Source organism: Diprion similis, chromosome 9 (assembly GCF_021155765.1).
Source record: "Diprion similis isolate iyDipSimi1 chromosome 9, iyDipSimi1.1, whole genome shotgun sequence".
NCBI lineage: Eukaryota > Metazoa > Arthropoda > Insecta > Hymenoptera > Diprionidae > Diprion > Diprion similis.
Window position 1 is genome coordinate 4,972,388 of NC_060113.1, and position 20,193 is coordinate 4,992,580.

The window sequence follows — 20,193 nt, forward strand, 5'->3', positions numbered from 1 at the left end:
GTTGGTCCTACGCTCTTTTTCGTGTGTTTTCTGAGTTCCTGGGGGTCGATTTACTCCGGAAAGGGTCATACAAATCGATTCCAAGACAAAAGATTTTCCGGCCAAAAAAAATCCAAGGCTAACCCCTTTGCATTTTTGGTAAAAATTTCGACGACTTTGAAAAGTGCTGCAATTAATTCTTTCAGGCACTATTCCGACGTAATTTTGCGAGAGGAATCGATTAAGCGCAGTCCCAATACGCTGCGAGCAACGGATCAAAAGTTACAGGCGAAAAACTGCTTATTTTCGTCCTCATTTCTCTGCTGTTGGTCCTACGCTCTTTGACGTGTGTTTTTTGAGTTCCTGGGGGTCGATTCACTCCGGAAAGGGTCATACAAATCGATTCCAAGACAAAAGATTTTTCGGCCAAAAAAAATCCAAGGCTAACCCCTTTGCATTTTTGGTAAAAATTTCGACGACTCTGAAAAGTGCTGCAATTAATTCTTTCAGGTACTATTCCGACGTAATTTTGCGAGAGGAATCGATTAAGCGCAGTCCCAATACGCTGCGAGCAACGGATCAAAAGTTACAGGCGAAAAACTGCTTATTTTCGTCCTCATTTCTCTGCTGTTGGTCCTACGCTCTTTTTCGTGTGTTTTTTGAGTTCCTGGGGGTCGATTTACTCCGGAAAGGGTCATACAAATCGATTCCAAGACAAAAGAACTGTCGGCCAGAAAAAAATCCAAGGCTAACCCCTTTGCATTTTTGGTAAAAATTTCGACGACTTTGAAAAGTGCTGCGATTAATTCTTTCAGGCACTATTCCGACGTAATTTTGCGAGAGGAATCGATTAAGCGCAGTCCCAATACGCTGCGAGCAACGGATCAAGAGTTACAGGCGAAAAACTGCTTATTTTCGTCCTCATTTCTCTGCTGTTGGTCCTACGCTCTTTTTCGTGTGTTTTTTGAGTTCCTGGGGGTCGATTTACTCCGGAAAGGGTCATACAAATCGACTCCGAAACAAAAGATTTTTCGGCCAAAAAAAATCCAAGGCTAACCCCTTTGCATTGTTGGTGAAAATTTCGACGACTTTGAAAAGTGCTGCAATTAATTTTTTCAGGTACTATTCCGACGTAATTTTGCGAGAGTAATCGATTAAGCGCAGTCCCAATACGCTGCGAGCAACGGATCAAAAGTTACAGGCGAAAAACTGCTTATTTTCGTCCTCATTTCTCTGCTGTTGGTCCTACGCTCTTTTTCGTGGGTTTTTTGAGTTCCTGGGGGTCGATTAACTCCGGAAAGGGTCATACAAATCGATTCCAAGACAAAAGATTTTTCGGCCAAAAAAAATCCAAGGCTAACCCCTTTGCATTTTTAGTGAAAATTTCGACGACTTTGAAAAGTGCTGCAATTAATTCTTTCAGGCACTATTCCGACGTAATTTTGCGAGAGGAATCGATTAAGCGCAGTCCCAATACGCTGCGAGCAACGGATCAAAAGTTACAGGCGAAAAACTGCTTATTTTCGTCCTCATTTCTTTGCTGTTGGTCCTACGCTCTTTTTCGTGTGTTTTTTGAGTTCCTGGGGGTCGATTTACTCCGGAAAGGGTCATACAAATCGATTCCAAGACAAAAGATTTTTCGGCCAAAAAAAATCCAAGGCTAACCCCTTTGCATTTTTGGTAAAAATTTCGACGACTTTGAAAAGTGCTGCAATTAATTCTTTCAGGCACTATTCCGACGTAATTTTGCGAGAGGAATCGATTAAGCGCAGTCCCAATACGCTGCGAGCAACGGATCAAAAGTTACAGGCGAAAAACTGCTCATTTTCGTCCTCATTTCTCTGCTGTTGGTCCTACGCTCTTTGACGTGTGTTTTTTGAGTTCCTGGGGGTCGATTTACTCCGGAAAGGGTCATACAAATCGATTCCAAGACAAAAGATTTTTCGGCCAAAAAAAATCCAAGGCTAACCCCTTTGCATTTTTGGTAAAAATTTCGACGACTTTGAAAAGTGCTGCAATGAATTCTTTCAGGTACCATTCCGACGTAATTTTGCGAGAGGAATCGATTAAGCGCAGTCCCAATACGCTGCGAGCAACGGATCAAAAGTTACAGGCGAAAAACTGCTTATTTTCGTCCTCATTTCTCTGCTGTTGGTCCTACGCTCTTTTTCGTGTGTTTTTTGAGTTCCTGGGGGTCGATTTACTCCGGAAAGGGTCATACAAATCGATTCCAAGACAAAAGATTTTTCGGCCAAAAAAAATCCAAGGCTAACCCCTTTGCATTTTTGGTAAAAATTTCGACGACTTTGAAAAGTGCTGCAATTAATTCTTTCAGGTGCTATTCCGACGTAATTTTGCGAGAGGAATCGATTAAGCGCAGTCCCAATACGCTGCGAGCAACGGATCAAAAGTTACAGGCAAAAAACTGCTTATTTTCGTCCTCATTTCTCTGCTGTTGGTCCTACGCTCTTTTTCGTGTGTTTTTTGAGTTCCTGGGGGTCGATTTACTCCGGAAAGGGTCATACAAATCGATTCCAAGACAAAAGATTTTTCGGCCAAAAAAAATCCAAGGCTAACCCCTTTGCATTTTTGGTAAAAATTTCGACGACTTTGAAAAGTGCTGCAATTAATTCTTTCAGGCACTATTTCGACGTAATTTTGCGAGAGGAATCGATTAAGCGCAGTCCCAATACGCTGCGAGCAACGGATCAAAAGTTACAGGCGGAAAACTGCTTATTTTCGTCCTCATTTCTCTGCTGTTGGTCCTACGCTCTTTTTCGTGTGTTTTTTGAGTTCCTGGGGGTCGATTTACTCCGGAAAGGGTCATACAAATCGATTCCAAGACAAAAGATTTTTCGGCCAAAAAAAATCCAAGGCTAACCCCTTTGCATTTTTGGTGAAAATTTTGACGACTTTGAAAAGTGCTGCAATTGATTCTTTCAGGCACTATTCCGACGTAATTTTGCGAGAGGAATCGATTAAGCGCAGTCCCAATACGCTGCGAGCAACGGATCAAAAGTTACAGGCGAAAAACTGCTTATTTTCGTCCTCATTCCTCTGCTGTTGGTCCTACGCTCTTTTTCGTGTGTTTTTTAAGTTCCTGGGGGTCGATTTACTCCGGAAAGGGTCATACAAATCGATTCCAAGACAAAAGATTTTTCGGCCAAAAAAAATCCAAGGCTAACCCCTTTGCATTTTTGGTGAAAATTTCGACGACTTTGGAAAGTGCTGCAATTAATTCTTTAGAACACTATTCCGACGTAATTTTGCGAGAGAAATCGATTGATCGCAGTCCCAATGCGCTGCGAGCAACACCTGTAAAGTTACAGCCGAAAAACTGCAGATTTTCATCGCCATTTCTCTGCTGCTGGTCCTACGCTGTTTTTCATGTGTTTTCTGAGTTCCTGGGCGTCGAATTAGTCTAAAAAGCGTCATAATAATCGATTCCCAGACAAAAGATTTTTCGGCCAAAAAAAATCCAAGGCTAACCCCTTTGCATTTTTGGTGAAAATTTCGACGACTTTGGAAAGTGCTGCAATTAATTCTTTAGAACACTATTCCGACGTAATTTTGCGAGAGAAATCGATTGATCGCAGTCCCAATGCGCTGCGAGCAACACCTGTAAAGTTACAGCCGAAAAACTGCAGATTTTCATCGCCATTTCTCTGCTGCTGGTCCTACGCTGTTTTTCATGTGTTTTCTGAGTTCCTGGGCGTCGAATTAGTCTAAAAAGCGTCATAATAATCGATTCCCAGACAAAAGATTTTTCGGCCAAAAAAAATCCAAGGCTAACCCCTTTGCATTTTTGGTGAAAATTTCGACGACTTTGGAAAGTGCTGCAATTAATTCTTTAGAACACTATTCCGACGTAATTTTGCGAGAGAAATCGATTAAGCGCAGTCCCAATACGCTGCGAGCAACGGATCAAAAGTTACAGGCGAAAAACTGCTTATTTTCGTCCTCATTTCTCTGCTGTTGGTCCTACGCTCTTTTTCGTGTGTTTTTTGAGTTCCTGGGGGTCGATTTACTCCGAAAAGGGTCATACAAATCGATTCCAAGACAAAAGATTTTTCGGCCAAAAAAAATCCAAGGCTAACCCCTTTGCATTTTTGGTAAAAATTTCGACGACTTTGAAAAGTGCTGCAATTAATTCTTTCAGGTACTATTCCGACGTAATTTTGCGAGAGGAATCGATTAAGCGCAGTCCCAATACGCTGCGAGCAACGGATCAAAAGTTACAGGCGAAAAACTGCTTATTTTCGTCCTCATTTCTCTGCTGTTTGTCCTACGCTCTTTTTCGTGTGTTTTTTGAGTTCCTGGGGGTCGATTTACTCCGGGAAGGGTCATACAAATCGATTCCAAGACGAAAGATTTTGCGACCAAAAAAAATCCAAGGCTAACCCCTTTGCATTTTTGGTAAAAATTTCGACGACTTTGAAAAGTGCTGCAATTAATTCTTTCAGGCACTATTCCGACGTAATTTTGCGAGAGGAATCGATTAAGCGCAGTCCCAATAAGCTGCGAGCAACGGATCAAAAGTTACAGGCGAAAAACTGCTTATTTTCGTCCTCATTTCTCTGCTGTTGGTCCTACGCTTTTTTTCGTGTGTTTTTTGAGTTCCTGGGGGTCGATTTACTCCGGAAAGGGTCATACAAATCGATTCCAAGACAAAAGAACTGTCGGCCAGAAAAAAATCCAAGGCTAACCCCTTTGCATTTTTGGTAAAAATTTCGACGACTTTGAAAAGTGCTGCGATTAATTCTTTCAGGCACTATTCCGACGTAATTTTGCGAGAGAAATCGATTGATCGCAGTCCCAATGCGCTGCGAGCAACACCTGTAAAGTTACAGCCGAAAAACTGCAGATTTTCATCGCCATTTCTCTGCTGCTGGTCCTACACTGTTTTTCATGTGTTTTCTGAGTTCCTGGGCGTCGAATTAGTCTAAAAAGCGTCATAATAATCGATTCCCAGACAAAAGATTTTTCGGCCAAAAAAAATCCAAGGCTAACCCCTTTGCATTTTTGGTGAAAATTTCGACGACTTTGGAAAGTGCTGCAATTAATTCTTTAGAACACTATTCCGACGTAATTTTGCGAGAGAAATCGATTGATCGCAGTCCCAATGCGCTGCGAGCAACACCTGTAAAGTTACAGCCGAAAAACTGCAGATTTTTATCGCCATTTCTCTGCTGCTGGTCCTACGCTGTTTTTCATGTGTTTTCTGAGTTCCTGGGCGTCGAATTAGTCTAAAAAGCGTCATAATAATCGATTCCCAGACAAAAGATTTTTCGGCCAAAAAAAATCCAAGGCTAACCCCTTTGCATTTTTGGTGAAAATTTCGACGACTTTGGAAAGTGCTGCAATTAATTCTTTAGAACACTATTCCGACGTAATTTTGCGAGAGAAATCGATTAAGCGCAGTCCCAATACGCTGCGAGCAACGGATCAAAAGTTACAGGCGAAAAACTGCTTATTTTCGTCCTCATTTCTCTGCTGTTGGTCCTACGCTCTTTTTCGTGTGTTTTTTGAGTTCCTGGGGGTCGATTTACTCCGAAAAGGGTCATACAAATCGATTCCAAGACAAAAGATTTTTCGGCCAAAAAAAATCCAAGGCTAACCCCTTTGCATTTTTGGTAAAAATTTCGACGACTTTGAAAAGTGCTGCAATTAATTCTTTCAGGTACTATTCCGACGTAATTTTGCGAGAGGAATCGATTAAGCGCAGTCCCAATACGCTGCGAGCAACGGATCAAAAGTTACAGGCGAAAAACTGCTTATTTTCGTCCTCATTTCTCTGCTGTTTGTCCTACGCTCTTTTTCGTGTGTTTTTTGAGTTCCTGGGGGTCGATTTACTCCGGGAAGGGTCATACAAATCGATTCCAAGACGAAAGATTTTGCGACCAAAAAAAATCCAAGGCTAACCCCTTTGCATTTTTGGTAAAAATTTCGACGACTTTGAAAAGTGCTGCAATTAATTCTTTCAGGCACTATTCCGACGTAATTTTGCGAGAGGAATCGATTAAGCGCAGTCCCAATAAGCTGCGAGCAACGGATCAAAAGTTACAGGCGAAAAACTGCTTATTTTCGTCCTCATTTCTCTGCTGTTGGTCCTACGCTTTTTTTCGTGTGTTTTTTGAGTTCCTGGGGGTCGATTTACTCCGGAAAGGGTCATACAAATCGATTCCAAGACAAAAGAACTGTCGGCCAGAAAAAAATCCAAGGCTAACCCCTTTGCATTTTTGGTAAAAATTTCGACGACTTTGAAAAGTGCTGCGATTAATTCTTTCAGGCACTATTCCGACGTAATTTTGCGAGAGAAATCGATTGATCGCAGTCCCAATGCGCTGCGAGCAACACCTGTAAAGTTACAGCCGAAAAACTGCAGATTTTCATCGCCATTTCTCTGCTGCTGGTCCTACACTGTTTTTCATGTGTTTTCTGAGTTCCTGGGCGTCGAATTAGTCTAAAAAGCGTCATAATAATCGTGTCCCAGACAAAAGATTTTTCGGCCAAAAAAAATCCAAGGCTAACCCCTTTGCATTTTTGGTGAAAATTTCGACGACTTTGGAAAGTGCTGCAATTAATTCTTTAGAACACTATTCCGACGTAATTTTGCGAGAGAAATCGATTGATCGCAGTCCCAATGCGCTGCGAGCAACACCTGTAAAGTTACAGCCGAAAAACTGCAGATTTTCATCGCCATTTCTCTGCTGCTGGTCCTACGCTGTTTTTCATGTGTTTTCTGAGTTCCTGGGCGTCGAATTAGTCTAAAAAGCGTCATAATAATCGATTCCCAGACAAAAGATTTTTCGGCCAAAAAAAATCCAAGGCTAACCCCTTTGCATTTTTGGTGAAAATTTCGACGACTTTGGAAAGTGCTGCAATTAATTCTTTAGAACACTATTCCGACGTAATTTTGCGAGAGAAATCGATTGATCGCAGTCCCAATGCGCTGCGAGCAACACCTGTAAAGTTACAGCCGAAAAACTGCAGATTTTCATCGCCATTTCTCTGCTGCTGGTCCTACGCTGTTTTTCATGTGTTTTCTGAGTTCCTGGGCGTCGAATTAGTCTAAAAAGCGTCATAATAATCGATTCCCAGACAAAAGATTTTTCGGCCAAAAAAAATCCAAGGCTAACCCCTTTGCATTTTTGGTGAAAATTTCGACGACTTTGAAAAGTGCTGCAATTAATTCTTTAGAACACTATTCCGACGTAATTTTGCGAGAGAAATCGATTGATCGCAGTCCCAATGCGCTGCGAGCAACACCTGTAAAGTTACAGCCGAAAAACTGCAGATTCTCATCGCCATTTCTCTGCTGCTGGTCCTACGCTGTTTCCCATGTGTTTGACGACTTTGAAAAGTGCCGCAAATAATTTTTAGAGGCACTATTCTGACGTAATTTCGCGAGAGGAATCGATCAGGCGCAGTCCCAATACGCTGCAAGCAACGCATCAAAAGTTACTGCCAAAAAACTGTAGATCTTTATCCTTATTACTCTGCTGTACGTGTCGATTCCGAAAAACACAGAAACAAATTCGTGGGAACTCTATATCGACGTCATTGTTCGAGAAGAATTGACTGCGCACCGTCCCCAAGTATTGCCAACAACGGATAAATACTAAGCAGAAAAACGTAGCTTTATCAGATTCTTTCGTCACTGAGAAACGATAAAAAATCAATTTTTGGGAGTATGCGCTGCAATTGGCTCTTCGAATCAGTTTCCACAAGAACTTGTCGTTTAGTGCTTTTCGGTACACTATAACAAATCACAAAATACAAAGAAAAACCGGTTTTGTACGCATTGTGTACGTGATTTCGCAGTAGTATCACTTGGGATTCGAACTTACTCATAAAGCTGCTAGTTTGACGATATTCCAGTGGTCTTTTTCAAGTTCTTTTTTTGACAAGTTGTTTGGATTATTTATCCACCGACAAATCAAAACCAAAGTTTAATCGGCTCAAGGAAACAATTATAAATGCCTGTACCATCGATGTCAAAGCAGTGAATTTTGCTCCCACAAAAATAGCACATTTGCGGACTCACATTCGCAGGTGTTAAAACCTATGAGACAAACGCTCATGGGATATCTGTAATGCAAGTGTGAGGTGAAGTATGCAGTAGTAAGACAAAGGTTCTACGTTTTATTCGGTTTCAAAATCACACGTTCATTTGTCTGACAAATATGCGCACACATATACAAATTATTGAATAGAGTACATGATATCTACGACTTATTCCAACCACCGTTTTCGAGTGAGTGGAATAATGAATAGAAGTTTAAGGAATCTTTGGATTCAGTACGGAGAAATACTGCGTCGAAACACTTCACACCAATTGAAAATCTTCGTAACAAGTTCAACACACGCAATGTGTTACGACACCTAGCTTATACGCTTGATGTATTGGGGAAAAGATCAATAAGGATACCAAGAATCATTGGTACAACGAATTAATTGAACCCTTTCCAGCCGATTATCATTAGTACATCTTTGCAAAGTACATGTATGTACCATTGTAGCCCAAATCATCTCCAATTCGGTACATGTGTCAAATATTTCTATGTGCATAAAGCAGAGAAATCTATTGTAATGAGATCATATTTTTTTCCTCAATTCAATTGAACAAAAATTGAGATAAATAGACCTATCGGAAAGAAATAAAGTCTAATTATTCAAGATTTTTTCCATGTGTGCAAATATAAAATTCATAATTTCTTTTCGTACAGAAACTTCAATTCATGATTACATTACAATAAATCTCCCTGTAGTCATGTATTTAAGATTCATGTCACACTTTATTTCTTGCGTGATAAACAATCACGCATCTTTATTTACAGCAATTATACATATGTAAAATTTACCATTTTAGAAATAAATCCCTGGCAAATTATTGTGGTAAATAATATTTTTCTACCCTGATAATATTCCGCAATCACTGAAATAGTGATTTTCACTCCGAAAAGACCAATTTTGTAAAGGAACAACAATATTCAAGAACCAACTGTGTGGAGAAGACGGTGATTCAAATTGTGTTGTGTAAGTTGAACGGGTTGAAATACAAGCTGCGTCTTGTACACAAGATAAGTGACATCAATTGGATGAAATCAACATTGCAGGGGCAGCCAGAAAACCTCAACATTTAACGCACAGTGTATCTGGTTTTCAAACATGATAGTGATCTGGTTAAGAGGCACAGTTGCTGTGACCTTCATTTCCCAGTAATAGTTTGATTATTTGATACTGTCTTGGAACGTAAAAAGTACAAAGATTGTTTATTTTCTAACTAAAAATTGTTAGTCTACTAATTAAGACCTGCATAAGAATAAAAATAACCGGTCAACTTGGCCCTATATGTATAAACATAGGTTTATGCCCAAAAGGAATGTCTCAAAAGCAATTTCATAACATTAGAGAAATAAAAATATAGGTATATAACACATGGATGGAAATTCTTCAATTATATTAACAAGAAACATGATTTTAGTTCAAATGCTCCGAATTAGGAATGGCAAGCCAAGGGAATGCATAACAATAGATCACTAAAATTAAGCAAAACGTGTTCTGAAGACAAAACAACGTCATTCATGTAGTTAACGGCATTTTCAATGCTTTGAAAAGCAGAGAAAATATATCATTAATCAAAACAACTACTTCTTTTTGGTATCAATGAGAAAATTACTCATGCTAATTTTATAGACTTAATTGTACTACATATGTATTTACATATTGTCGGCTTTCGGACAAATGTTTGACGAAATTATATTTTATTAACAGCATTTGTTCTATGCTCTGTCTTAGTTAATAAAATCAATCTCCAATTCAACTTAAAGCCTCGATGCCTCGTCAGAGTTCTACATATCTTAGTATAATTTGAGTATAGGAATACCAATTGTAATACAGATATTACCTACAGCTGTATATATTGATTAAAGAGAAACTCTAATAAAGGTAAGCCAGTATTTAGATTATTTTAGTTCCGGCATTCATATATAGCTACAATGGTGGTTACTATTATACATATTTCTAAAAGATCTTAAATGCGCTGCACGTTAATCAATACGAAATAGAATAACAACATATTATAAATAGCGAGAATTGCTGCCTAATTGAAAAAATTACTAAAAGATAAATATGTACGTTTCAAAATGTAATAATACGTTTTTCGAACTAGAGAATCTTTGTGTTATGAATCGTTATTCATAAATTCAAACATTCCTCGATGTTGTGCCGGTTGCTTTTAAGAAGGCAAATCGTGAAAGTCGACTTAGATTATAATCTGACAAACATTTTTCTGTCCAGCATTAAATTATGTAAGCTGCAAGACTAAGTGTTTATAGTATACATACAGTATGCATGTATTTTACAGTTTAAAATTTAGGTACTTAATAGCTGCATGTGGCTTGCAGAATATTCATTATATTCAATTACTCATTCAATGTTGTTCAAATAAAATCACACACGTTGCACACAGTTCCCTACTATTGAGAGTGCAATTAACGCAGGCTTTCAATTTGACGTACTGTATCGTGAAAATTTGAGCTGCATCTTTTCATTTAAAAATATTGCTAACCAATCACATTACGGAGAATCATGGTCTTGCGAACTTTCCTCGTCTCCTGTACCACTTCCGCCAGCCGCAACATCCAAGGATTCTGGATCTGATAGGGGCAAAAGACCATATGATTCATTCGATCAAGTTTTTTGATTTGATGGTGTGTATGCAATATTTACCAGGACACGGAGACCCTTTGATCCTGCATGTGTTGTAACTTCCGCAGTTTAAACACTTCAAGCCAACCACGTGAAACTTGACAGTGGACTCCTGGAGCGATAAATCAAAACAATTGATGAGATGGGAGAAATTGATTGTCGGAAGATTTGTCGCAATCAAAAAAATCATACATCGTCAATCGGCAATAGGTAATCAATAACATCTAACCTCGTGACAATCCTTGCACAATATATCGGCCTTATAATCTCTGTACTCAGGAGGCATCGGTGTTTGAGATACTTCGTTGTCTAAGAATCTCCAAAGTTCTGACATGTCCAGCAGAGATACCTGGCAGGTTGGACAGGCATAGTGACCAGACTGTAAAAGCTCTTCGAAGCAGGTACGATGTAACAGATGTCCGCAATCGGGAATGTGGCATGGAATTCTACTTGTGTGAATGTCTTCCAAGCAAACCGGACAATTCGCATGTGAAACATTTTCAACACACTGAAACAAAATGAAATTTTACAATACTTATTTACTTTTAAGTATTTTGCCTCAATACAGATTCGAGTTAAGCGTTGCGAATAAGAAATGACTGCAAGATCCTTTGCTGAAACCTTTTCATGTTATGTAATATTTTTGTGTCCTATTTACCTTATGACCATTCTGCAGCTGTACTGGTAAGCACATATTGCATTTGGCACAGTGAAAGAACCTTTCGCGTCCCCCGACCCTGCAAATCCCACATCCGTCGCAGTGATACTGATTCTTATCTTCATCGTCGAACAAATTGCATTCTAGACACGTGTACTTCCCAAATCTGCAATTGCATTTTTGGCAAGTAGCTTGCACAGGTTGACGAGTATCGCACAGGACACAGATGAGCTCTGTTACTTCTTTCCTATTAACGGTATGGGCCTCTTGCTCATCGTGACAAAATCTGCAGGTATAAACCTTGTTGCAGCATGGCGTCTGTAAAATGAAAAAGAAATTAATTGGACTATCGTTATTCGTTATATTATTATCTCAATCAAGAATTAGCCTATTTAAGCAGGGAAAAGTAATAATCCTGAATTGAAATTATATTTCATTATTTCTATATTTGTAAATGCTTGCTGATTATAGATTACACGGCATGCAGCAGTGCACCTTCACTCATGTTCAGCAACAGCGATAAATACATGATTTATTGATCCACTGTAAAGGTTCACACGTATACCTACCCCGAAGAGTGTTAGGCTTCAAGGTAGAGGGAGGAGTTTAAATGGAATACTAATTATTTCCAAGTATAGAGAATGTCTATAAGTATAATAAGAGTCTGGTTATTTTTACCAAGGGTAACTCGTCAGATTATAGAACGACGATTAGTGGTTGTAAAACCCAATGATTTTTTACAGTTTACTTGGCTAATATTAGAAAAACAGATGTCGTAACTTCAGTGAATTCACTGCAACAGTTACAGGATTGAGAAAATTATATTTCTCGGCTGCAAAAGAGATTGAATCGTGTTGCAGCAGATTGAGCACCACTGGCCAATAATTGCCTTTATAGAATAATCGAGTAACAACTTCACAATGTTCTGGTTCAGGGTTGGCTGGCTGACCTGCAATTCTCTGAGAATTAAAAATTTTTTCATTCACTGAATTTTCAAAAAGTAAAGATTTTTGTTTGTTTGTTTGTTTGGACAGATTGAGATTCATTTGAATAGAAGTTAAATAGTCAGATATATTACAGAATAAGAAAAAAAGGGTTTAAAGATGTTATGAGTTGATATCTTTGAAAGAATAGTAAATTTTTATTTCCAAGAATGACAAAGAGGTTGAAGTTCTTAATGTTAACAAAAATTCTTGAACTAAAATTATTATTATAAAATTTTTCAACAATTTTACAGAAGTCAAGTTTCCAAAACACGAGTATATCTTACTTTATTACGTTGTATTAAACTTCAGCCAACTGTAAAGTTGCGATATGACAATTTTTATTTTTTTTTGCTAATGTATCGTTACATTAACGTTACAAACTTCAACCTCGTAAATGTCAATCAGTTAAATCGAACATCTTAAAATGCTTCGTGTTCGCCTAGAGCGACTGATGACTACTGCCTTTCACTTTCGACATGATATTACTATTCTAATAGGTTTCTAGAAGCATATAAGGTGGTGAACAATGGACGAAAGTAGATGCGTCGTTAATCAAACATCATTCGGTAACCTGCTCTGTATGCGTTTAAAAGCTATCGAAATCACGTACATCACACGTGCCGCTCTAGCAGTGTTTATTACCAAGAATTCATATTTGCACGAGAGTCGGTTAAACGTTGATAAGGTAGATAGATGCACGTATGCTAGACTCTCCGTAACTTCTTAAGTGACAATTTTTTTAATACAAGTATATTATTTTCAACAGTAAAATGTATTGGCGAATAATTTTTCTACCAAGTTACAAAGCACGTGCGCAAATTTCTCAGCATACTTTATTCGCTATGGAGAACCTGGATGAAAATTAATATATCGATGAGAATGAGAGAGTATAAATAAATAAAACTTACCACGAATTTGGACTTTCTTTTGTAATGTGCACAACCGACGCTAGCCTCGTCTGTTTGATCGGACTTTCCGTCATTCGGAGATTCGTTATTAGACTCGGATTCTTCAACCTGCTTGACATCACTGTCCTCCATTATATAGTTTATAATTAGCACAAAGCTGCACTTGCTTGTTTAAATTATTAACACACCGTGAATGATTGGTTGTGATAAAATTCGAGACAAGAGCTAAAGGAGGGGGTAAAAAAACGTCCTTGCCTCTGCAGATAGATATTAAACGAAGAAGGGAATAAGAAACGATAGTAAAAAAGAAAGCCTTGCAACAATTATTTATGTATGTACCCTGTATTTCAGCTCTCACACTGACAAGGTCAAAGTAAAACAAATTTTCACCTGTTGTTCGAAGCCTTTTCAATCCAGCTTGAATGAAACCCTTAACGGAATGTTACAACATACAACGGAGAAGGATAGAAATAATAGTAAAATGAAAGCCTTGCAACAATTATTTATGCTGTGTATTTCAGCTCTCACACGACAGCCGTCCCTCGCAACTCACACTGACAAGGTCAAAATAAAACAAATTTTTACCCGTTTTTTGACGCCTTTTCAATCCAATCTGAGTGAAACCTCTGCGTCACAATATTTATTTACCCACAATACGCACTTGTCCGATTAATGAGCAGAGAACCTGTTATTTCTCCGCACCATTTACACGCATACGGAATACACCAAAACAAATATCACTCGCTTGACAGGTTACCCGACACATTTCTGACCGATTATCCAATTACTGCGATGACTGTTCCGTCATCAGCTACAAAACTTACCGCTAAAGATTCTCCCGCATTACAATCACCGCGAATCAAGTTGTGTTATTAAGTCAGGCATTATTGCCACAAATATTATTTAAGAAGTTTTTAGGGACGGACTTCTCTCGGACGACGAACAGCCGAAACCTAAAGCGGAAGTTCTGACGCCTGGCTGATACCGTCATTATATATACACATAAACATCCGGTTGCGTAAATGAAGTTACTAAAAAATATTATTTACTCAAGAGTTGAGATAATTTAGGGTGCGTTCCGATATTGGCTCTCGGTGTTGTCAATAATCTTTTATCTCTTTCGCGCTTCCGAGTTCGTGGGTAGCTCTACCTCTATCCTAGGGAGTTTTTAGCGCTGCCAGCTAATTTCGGAACGCATCCTCAGTATGTATTTGAAGTCACAGTGATATTTGCTAATCTATAGTTTTCTGAAATGGGCAAAGAGGAAGATGGCTAAAATATACTAAGGGTGTGTTCCGAAACTGGCTGGCAGCGATGAAAACTCCCTAGAACAGAGACAGAGCTAGTCACAAACTCAGCAGTGCAAAAGAGATAAGAGATAGCTAATAGCACTGGAAACTAATTTCGAAACGCATCCTAAGTCATGTCGCCTCAAACTTCTGACATATCAATAATTCGTTCGAATCATGGTTCGAATCGATAGATGAAATATATTCTTATTCACTACGAAAGAAATGACGTTGGAAATTATCGGGAAATTCACTAAAGTTCCGGGTGTGGAATGGGCCGGGAAGCCACCATCAGGGAAAATTTAAAATGTCTTTCGGAACAGTTTGTATCCACGCAAACAAGGAAGCCGGACCCACCTCATTTAATCCATCGTGATTCAAAACCGCCGTTTCAGCATTGTTGTGTTACAATAACATGACTGGTTGCGTTAGGTAATAACAGTGCCCTATTTTACCGACCGCTCAAGAGATTAAAAAATTGTTATCCGCGCGTTTCTATTTCGGTGAACCTGGAGGCGGGACTGTGGGGCGGGACTGTAGCAGAAGTGACACTCTTTTGTAGGGACTCTAGGTGACACTGCTGACTGCTGGCAGTAGCTGTCATACTGTGGGTTTATACGTGTGCGTCGTAGTTTGTCATTCACTGTGTATAATTGACAAATAAAGGGGTGTTATCAATTCGAAGATATATCCATAGATCGGGGCACAGTGATTGAAAAGTGCTAAACAGTCTGAGCCAATGTTGAAATGAGGCAAGAGCTCGGAATGTATGGAGCCGCGCGGTATCTTTGGGACCGTAAATCGCATCACGCCCCCCGCGGGCACCGTATTTTCTTTGATTAATAATCAATGGCTATATTTGAGAGAAAATATACAAATAAAGTGCTCCTGGATGACACCGAGAAGCTCAGCAGCGTTATTGAAAATGCCAGAACCATCGACGGGCACACGGTACGATCAACGAAATAACCAATTTCAATCTACCCTATACACAGTGGGACACTTTGATAAAACGTACATTTGCGAGTATATCTACATTGCAATTCTCTCTATTTTGAGCCGCAAACTGACGTCATATTTTTTCTATATCGCTACTTTGAAACTGTATTTTCCCCTCCACCTCGCCTGCTCATCTCTCGACAGTCTCTTTCACGAATAGTTAAAACCAGTCGTTGAGAAAGTTCCATACTTAAAAAGAGGCCACATAATGATTGATAACTATAAAGTGAACAAGGAAATCTATATGTAATTATCCTGTTTCGCAATCACAGCTTTTATCTGTCTTTTTCTTAATAGGAATATGTGATCAGAACACAGCGCGGCCCACTGCCAGAGAAATCGTGGCGGGTTAGTAGACGATACAATGACTTTGTTCAACTCAACGGGGCGCTGTGCCTGTCGGGTATTTCGCTGCCACTGCCACCAAAACGTATTATTGGTAATATGGAACCAGACTTCATAGCTCAACGACAACTAGCTCTGCAGGTGTGTCTTCTGATTGATCAAGGTAGTGTTATTCTGGGGCATCTTGAATATGTAAATGAAATTTACAACTTTATCAAGGGAATAGAAGAAAATTTATGGTTACTAGAAATGAATATATAAAACGGTAATTCAATCATTGTTAATATTGACTTTTGTGTTACTCTTTTTTCAGAAATATCTTAACACGGTTCTAATGAATCCCATACTGGCATCGTCGCTGCCTATGAAAAAATTCTTGGACCCTGATAATTACACTGCGCCTTTACATGGTAGGATCACAGAACGATTTTCACTAGATACTCTATTTTCATGGCTGGGAGCAGACACTTTATCAATTCCCAAAGACTGGGAAAGATTTACTTATTCCCTGTTCACTTTATTTTTACGACGATATATTACAATTACGATTTCTTCTATTTGCAGAGGTCGCGTTGCAGCAGGTGTCATTAGCATTACGTAGCGATGCGAATTATGAAGTTGGTAAACCAATACCAGACATGGGATGGAGATTGAGAAAACATTATTACATGGTTAAAAATCGTCAGAGTCCAAAGCAGGAGTTATTATTAGCTTGGGTAGAATTCGGTCCTGACAAACATTTGCAGGACAAAGATGTTCATGGGGTTTTCAAGAGCTTAGGATCACTTCGTCATAGCTACATAGAACCAATAGTTCATCAGCATGTAACTGAGAATGGTGCTTTGACTGTTAGAAATTTTTATCCAGATGGGACATTAAGAGATATTTTATGCCATGCCAAGCCGAAGCAACCATTCATTAAGAAATATGGGAACCCTAAGCAAACAAAATCATTGAGCGTTCAGGAAATTTCCGCGTATGCCTTCCAGGTAACTAAGGATCTTAGCTCAAAGTATTTAATAAATCAGTTGCCAAGTATAAACTTAAGTCGAACACTTACATATTGGATGTTAATATAACTGGGCACAGGAAGAAGAAATTTTCAGTAACTTGAATGAGTCTTATTTTTCAAATCCAAATTAGATACTGGATGCATTGGTCTTTTTACACGAGAAGGGGCTGCCGTACGGACATCTTCACACCGGGAATGTCATCTTGACACCGTCGGGGGCAAAACTATTGGATATAGAAAATGGGCTGCTGGGTTTACCCGCATTTTACAGACCATATGTTGTTCAGAGACGAAAATTATATGCTACGGTATAGAGTATACTTTTACCCAGTGATTGTGAGGGTGCAAATTTTGTGTCATGATCAACTTTTTCACTGATATATTTCAGGTTCAAGTTGACGTTTATTCATTTGGCCACGTTGTATATGAAATGGCATTTGGACGGCCTTTGCTTGAGGCCACGTGCTCGGATTTCTCTCACAGTGATCCAAACTTGAAAAATCTCTTAGAATTGATCCTGTCTCCTGAAGCATTGAAGCAGGATTTGCCCACTGTGGCACAGCTGCTGGATCATCCATTTTTCCAACAATCGAAATGCAGGTCTGTTTGGTTTTACATGAGAGAAAGTGTCAAGCATGAAGTGAAGTTTCTAGTAGGAACAGCTGAAAAGATAATTATGTAAACCTGGGTCCGGTCTGAGAAAGAGCGTTTCTAAGTTTGTTATACCTAATATCCGACAAATATGTTCTGTCTGCAGGGGTCTCAATACTTTGGAAAAGCCACATTTCAAACTCAGCAGTCATTTGAAGGATGCATTATTGGAAGCGATCAGTAAGGCCGAGTTACGTTTAAGAGACGAGCAAAAGGTTGCCCGACATCAGAAGAGATTAGTAAAAGTTCAGGAAATGATGAGTTCTGAGGAAGAGATGAAGAAACGTAAACAGAAATTGGTAAATCAGAGAGAACAACTTATTGTACACCTGAAATTTAAATAAGACTGTTTTATTGGATAGAATAATGATTCGATAATGGAAATTCTTCTTTTCTCTAGAAAAAGGAGCAAAAATTAGCACAAGAACAACGTTCGACAAGTCAATTGGGTACAAATGGGATAAAACAAATGAATGGAAAGAGTCCTGAGCGATCTGATAGCCCAACTAGTACGTCAACTGCAACTAGTGCTGGAACTTTAACACCTCCATCACACAGTGAGTTATCTCTTCATTACTTATAATTACTCAGAATATATAGTTGATTAGCAAAATTGTAATTTAAAATCTGTTATTAATTTTAATGCTATTTAATGCGACCGGTTATAATCGGGCGTTGTCACTTTTCTCGGACGTCATGGCGTAAAAGTCCAACGAAATGATATATAATTGAGTATAGAATATTGTGGCAGCACACCGCATGCAGCCATGCCATTGGTTAGGGTAAATGAACAAATTTGATCATTGATAAAAACACCAACAGATTCTTGCGATAGTTTAAAGATAAATAAGTATCAATGGTCATAGGTCTAGTGCATAATGCAGAAATTCTTCATTTCTTATCTTTCGAACAGCTGGACACAAAAGTTGATGGCACGCTCTACGTACATTATTATCACGTAGGTCATAATCTTAACAGATTATTTATTCAATCTTCATATCTTGCATGCTTACTTTGAAGTATTATATGTATTCTTTGTCATCAAGTATATTAGAATTTGGTTTCCATGTCATCGCAGGGATATCTTTTGAGGTCACCAATACAGCTTAACGAACGACAGTCATACAAAATGGAATTTTTTTATTTTTTCTGCAACTGTAGATTTTCTATTTTTATGAATGAACTCAATAATATGATTAAAATTTTAGGCGCAATGAGATCTATTTTATTTCATAGATTTCCTTAGCCTACAGCTTTATTCACATCATTTGCATTAAGTCCGTGCAGTCAATACTTTCATTGCCTTTCAACTGCATGTATACACTTTATTCATTTATGGTTTATACTGGTGGCGTGAATCTTTCCAATTTCTGGTATTGTTATTAATTACAATCCTTGTGGTGAATTTGGTTTTCATAAAATTCCAATAGTGCGATGAAAACTGCAAGAAGATTGTGTTCTTAGTATTAGCTAGTTCGAAAAGCAGCATAATCCACTTTTTGCTGTAATTAGATTAGATTTCAAATGAATGAACTTTGTAATAAGTAGGAAGTGAAACACTAGTGACATCGCCTTAGCCAGTCGGAAAAGTTGCATCATACAGTTTTTACTGTAATTTGATATCAAATGGATGAATTTTGTAATAAGCAGGAAATGAATTACTAGTGAAATTGTGGCATGCTTCGACGGTTGAAAGCCAGTAATGAATATTGTTTTGCCTTGTAATAAATTGCCAATGGTAGCACAAGTGTATAGAAAGTATAGATAATAATACCTCTTTTGATGAAACATTTTGATATGCAAATGAAAAATGTAATAATCATGTATTCAAAGGTTCGGTGGATGTTCACAATGGGAACACAAAAGGAAAAGTTGTTACCGCTCCACTACCACCGCCAATGCCAACCGTATCGCCTGTTACAGATGACTCAGGGGAGCGCTCAGCCTTACTAGGCAGCATCTGCACTTTCAATAAGGCAAACCTGCGCAAGGTAGCTAATGGTAATCTGTAAAGTTACTCAAGTTGGTATTCCGGAATACAATATTTGTAATTGGATGATGTATTGGACTTGATTATTCAGCAGTGAAACAGCTTCAGATGTTTGTATTGATATACATTATACGTAAGAAATAATATAGACGTGATTGTTCTACGAGGAAGCTGTATACCAATTGCGCATAAAAGTCGTACCTTTTCTCTTATCGAGTTGATGCTAACAAGTGAGAATGTATATTTTATTATGATTACGATTATTATTATTATTTTAAACCAAGTCGTATCATTCCAAAGCAAGTATCTGCGTTGCCCTTTTTGGTTTAAGATACTTCGGAGAACAAATCGTGTTATATAAAAAAAAAGAGCATGGTTATATTTACCAATGACTAATGTTATATTGACGTCAAATTGGTCTGTTTTTATTTTTTTTTCATATCATAAGGAAAATTAGTGAGGTGAGTACTAATCAATTGACACGTATTTAACGATGGCACTTTGAGATAAAGTAATTTGGAAACTCCGATCAGTTATGACGTACTATACTTTTCTCTAAATTGTCTCTTGCGATTTTAAGAATGTCAGTGGTATTGAAAAGTCATTGAAAAAATGAAAACTTATTGCTAACCAGCATCGTTAAATTCAAGAAAATTATTTGTA

At 38.4% G+C, this 20,193-nt stretch overlaps 2 protein-coding genes across 4 annotated transcripts; one reads left to right on the forward strand and one right to left on the reverse strand.

The window, feature by feature from the left end:
* Positions 1-8,757: 8,757 nt before the first annotated feature.
* On the reverse strand, positions 8,758-14,206 carry LOC124410296 (RING finger and CHY zinc finger domain-containing protein 1). The gene is made up of 6 exons (XM_046888551.1): positions 13,830-14,206; positions 13,245-13,469; positions 11,351-11,668; positions 10,922-11,200; positions 10,714-10,804; positions 8,758-10,640 (listed from the first exon to the last, which is right to left on the reverse strand). Exons 2-6 carry the CDS (start codon positions 13,374-13,376, stop codon positions 10,561-10,563), a joined length of 900 nt encoding a protein of 299 aa, XP_046744507.1. The 5' UTR covers positions 13,377-13,469; positions 13,830-14,206; the 3' UTR covers positions 8,758-10,560.
* An 895-nt stretch (positions 14,207-15,101) lies between these two features.
* On the forward strand, positions 15,102-20,134 carry LOC124410697 (PX domain-containing protein kinase-like protein). Of its 3 annotated transcripts, XM_046889272.1 has the most exons (10): positions 15,102-15,484; positions 15,830-16,018; positions 16,191-16,287; positions 16,442-16,866; positions 17,021-17,197; positions 17,278-17,489; positions 17,647-17,839; positions 17,941-18,097; positions 18,454-18,498; positions 19,374-19,512. In XM_046889272.1, the coding sequence occupies exons 1-9, from the start codon at positions 15,383-15,385 to the stop codon at positions 18,468-18,470; spliced, it is 1,569 nt and encodes a 522-aa protein (XP_046745228.1). In that variant the 5' UTR covers positions 15,102-15,382; the 3' UTR covers positions 18,471-18,498; positions 19,374-19,512. The 3 variants fall into 3 exon arrangements, with proteins under 3 accessions (XP_046745228.1, XP_046745227.1, XP_046745229.1); XM_046889271.1 differs by lacking the exon at positions 18,454-18,498 and having other exon boundaries at positions 15,103-15,484; positions 19,374-20,134; XM_046889273.1 differs by lacking the exons at positions 15,102-15,484; positions 18,454-18,498 and having other exon boundaries at positions 15,878-16,040; positions 19,374-20,134.
* Positions 20,135-20,193: the final 59 nt, after the last annotated feature.

What these genes read in the sequence shown, in the direction of transcription:
- LOC124410697 (XM_046889271.1), top strand. Translation starts at nt 15,383, where the DNA reads ATGGCTATATTTGAGAGAAAATATACAAATAAAGTGCTCCTGGATGAC. An exon ending in GAACCATCGACGGGCACACG is followed by an intron (nt 15,485 to 15,829) that starts GTACGATCAACG and finishes TTTTCTTAATAG; the next exon opens with GAATATGTGATCAGAACACA. An exon ending in AACGACAACTAGCTCTGCAG is followed by an intron (nt 16,019 to 16,190) that starts GTGTGTCTTCTG and finishes CTCTTTTTTCAG; the next exon opens with AAATATCTTAACACGGTTCT.
- LOC124410296 (XM_046888551.1), bottom strand. Translation starts at nt 13,376, where the DNA reads ATGGAGGACAGTGATGTCAAGCAGGTTGAAGAATCCGAGTCTAATAAC. An exon ending in AAAGAAAGTCCAAATTCGTG is followed by an intron (nt 11,669 to 13,244) that starts GTAAGTTTTATT and finishes TTCATTTTACAG; the next exon opens with ACGCCATGCTGCAACAAGGT. An exon ending in CAAAGGGTCTCCGTGTCCTG is followed by an intron (nt 10,641 to 10,713) that starts GTAAATATTGCA and finishes TGCCCCTATCAG; the next exon opens with ATCCAGAATCCTTGGATGTT.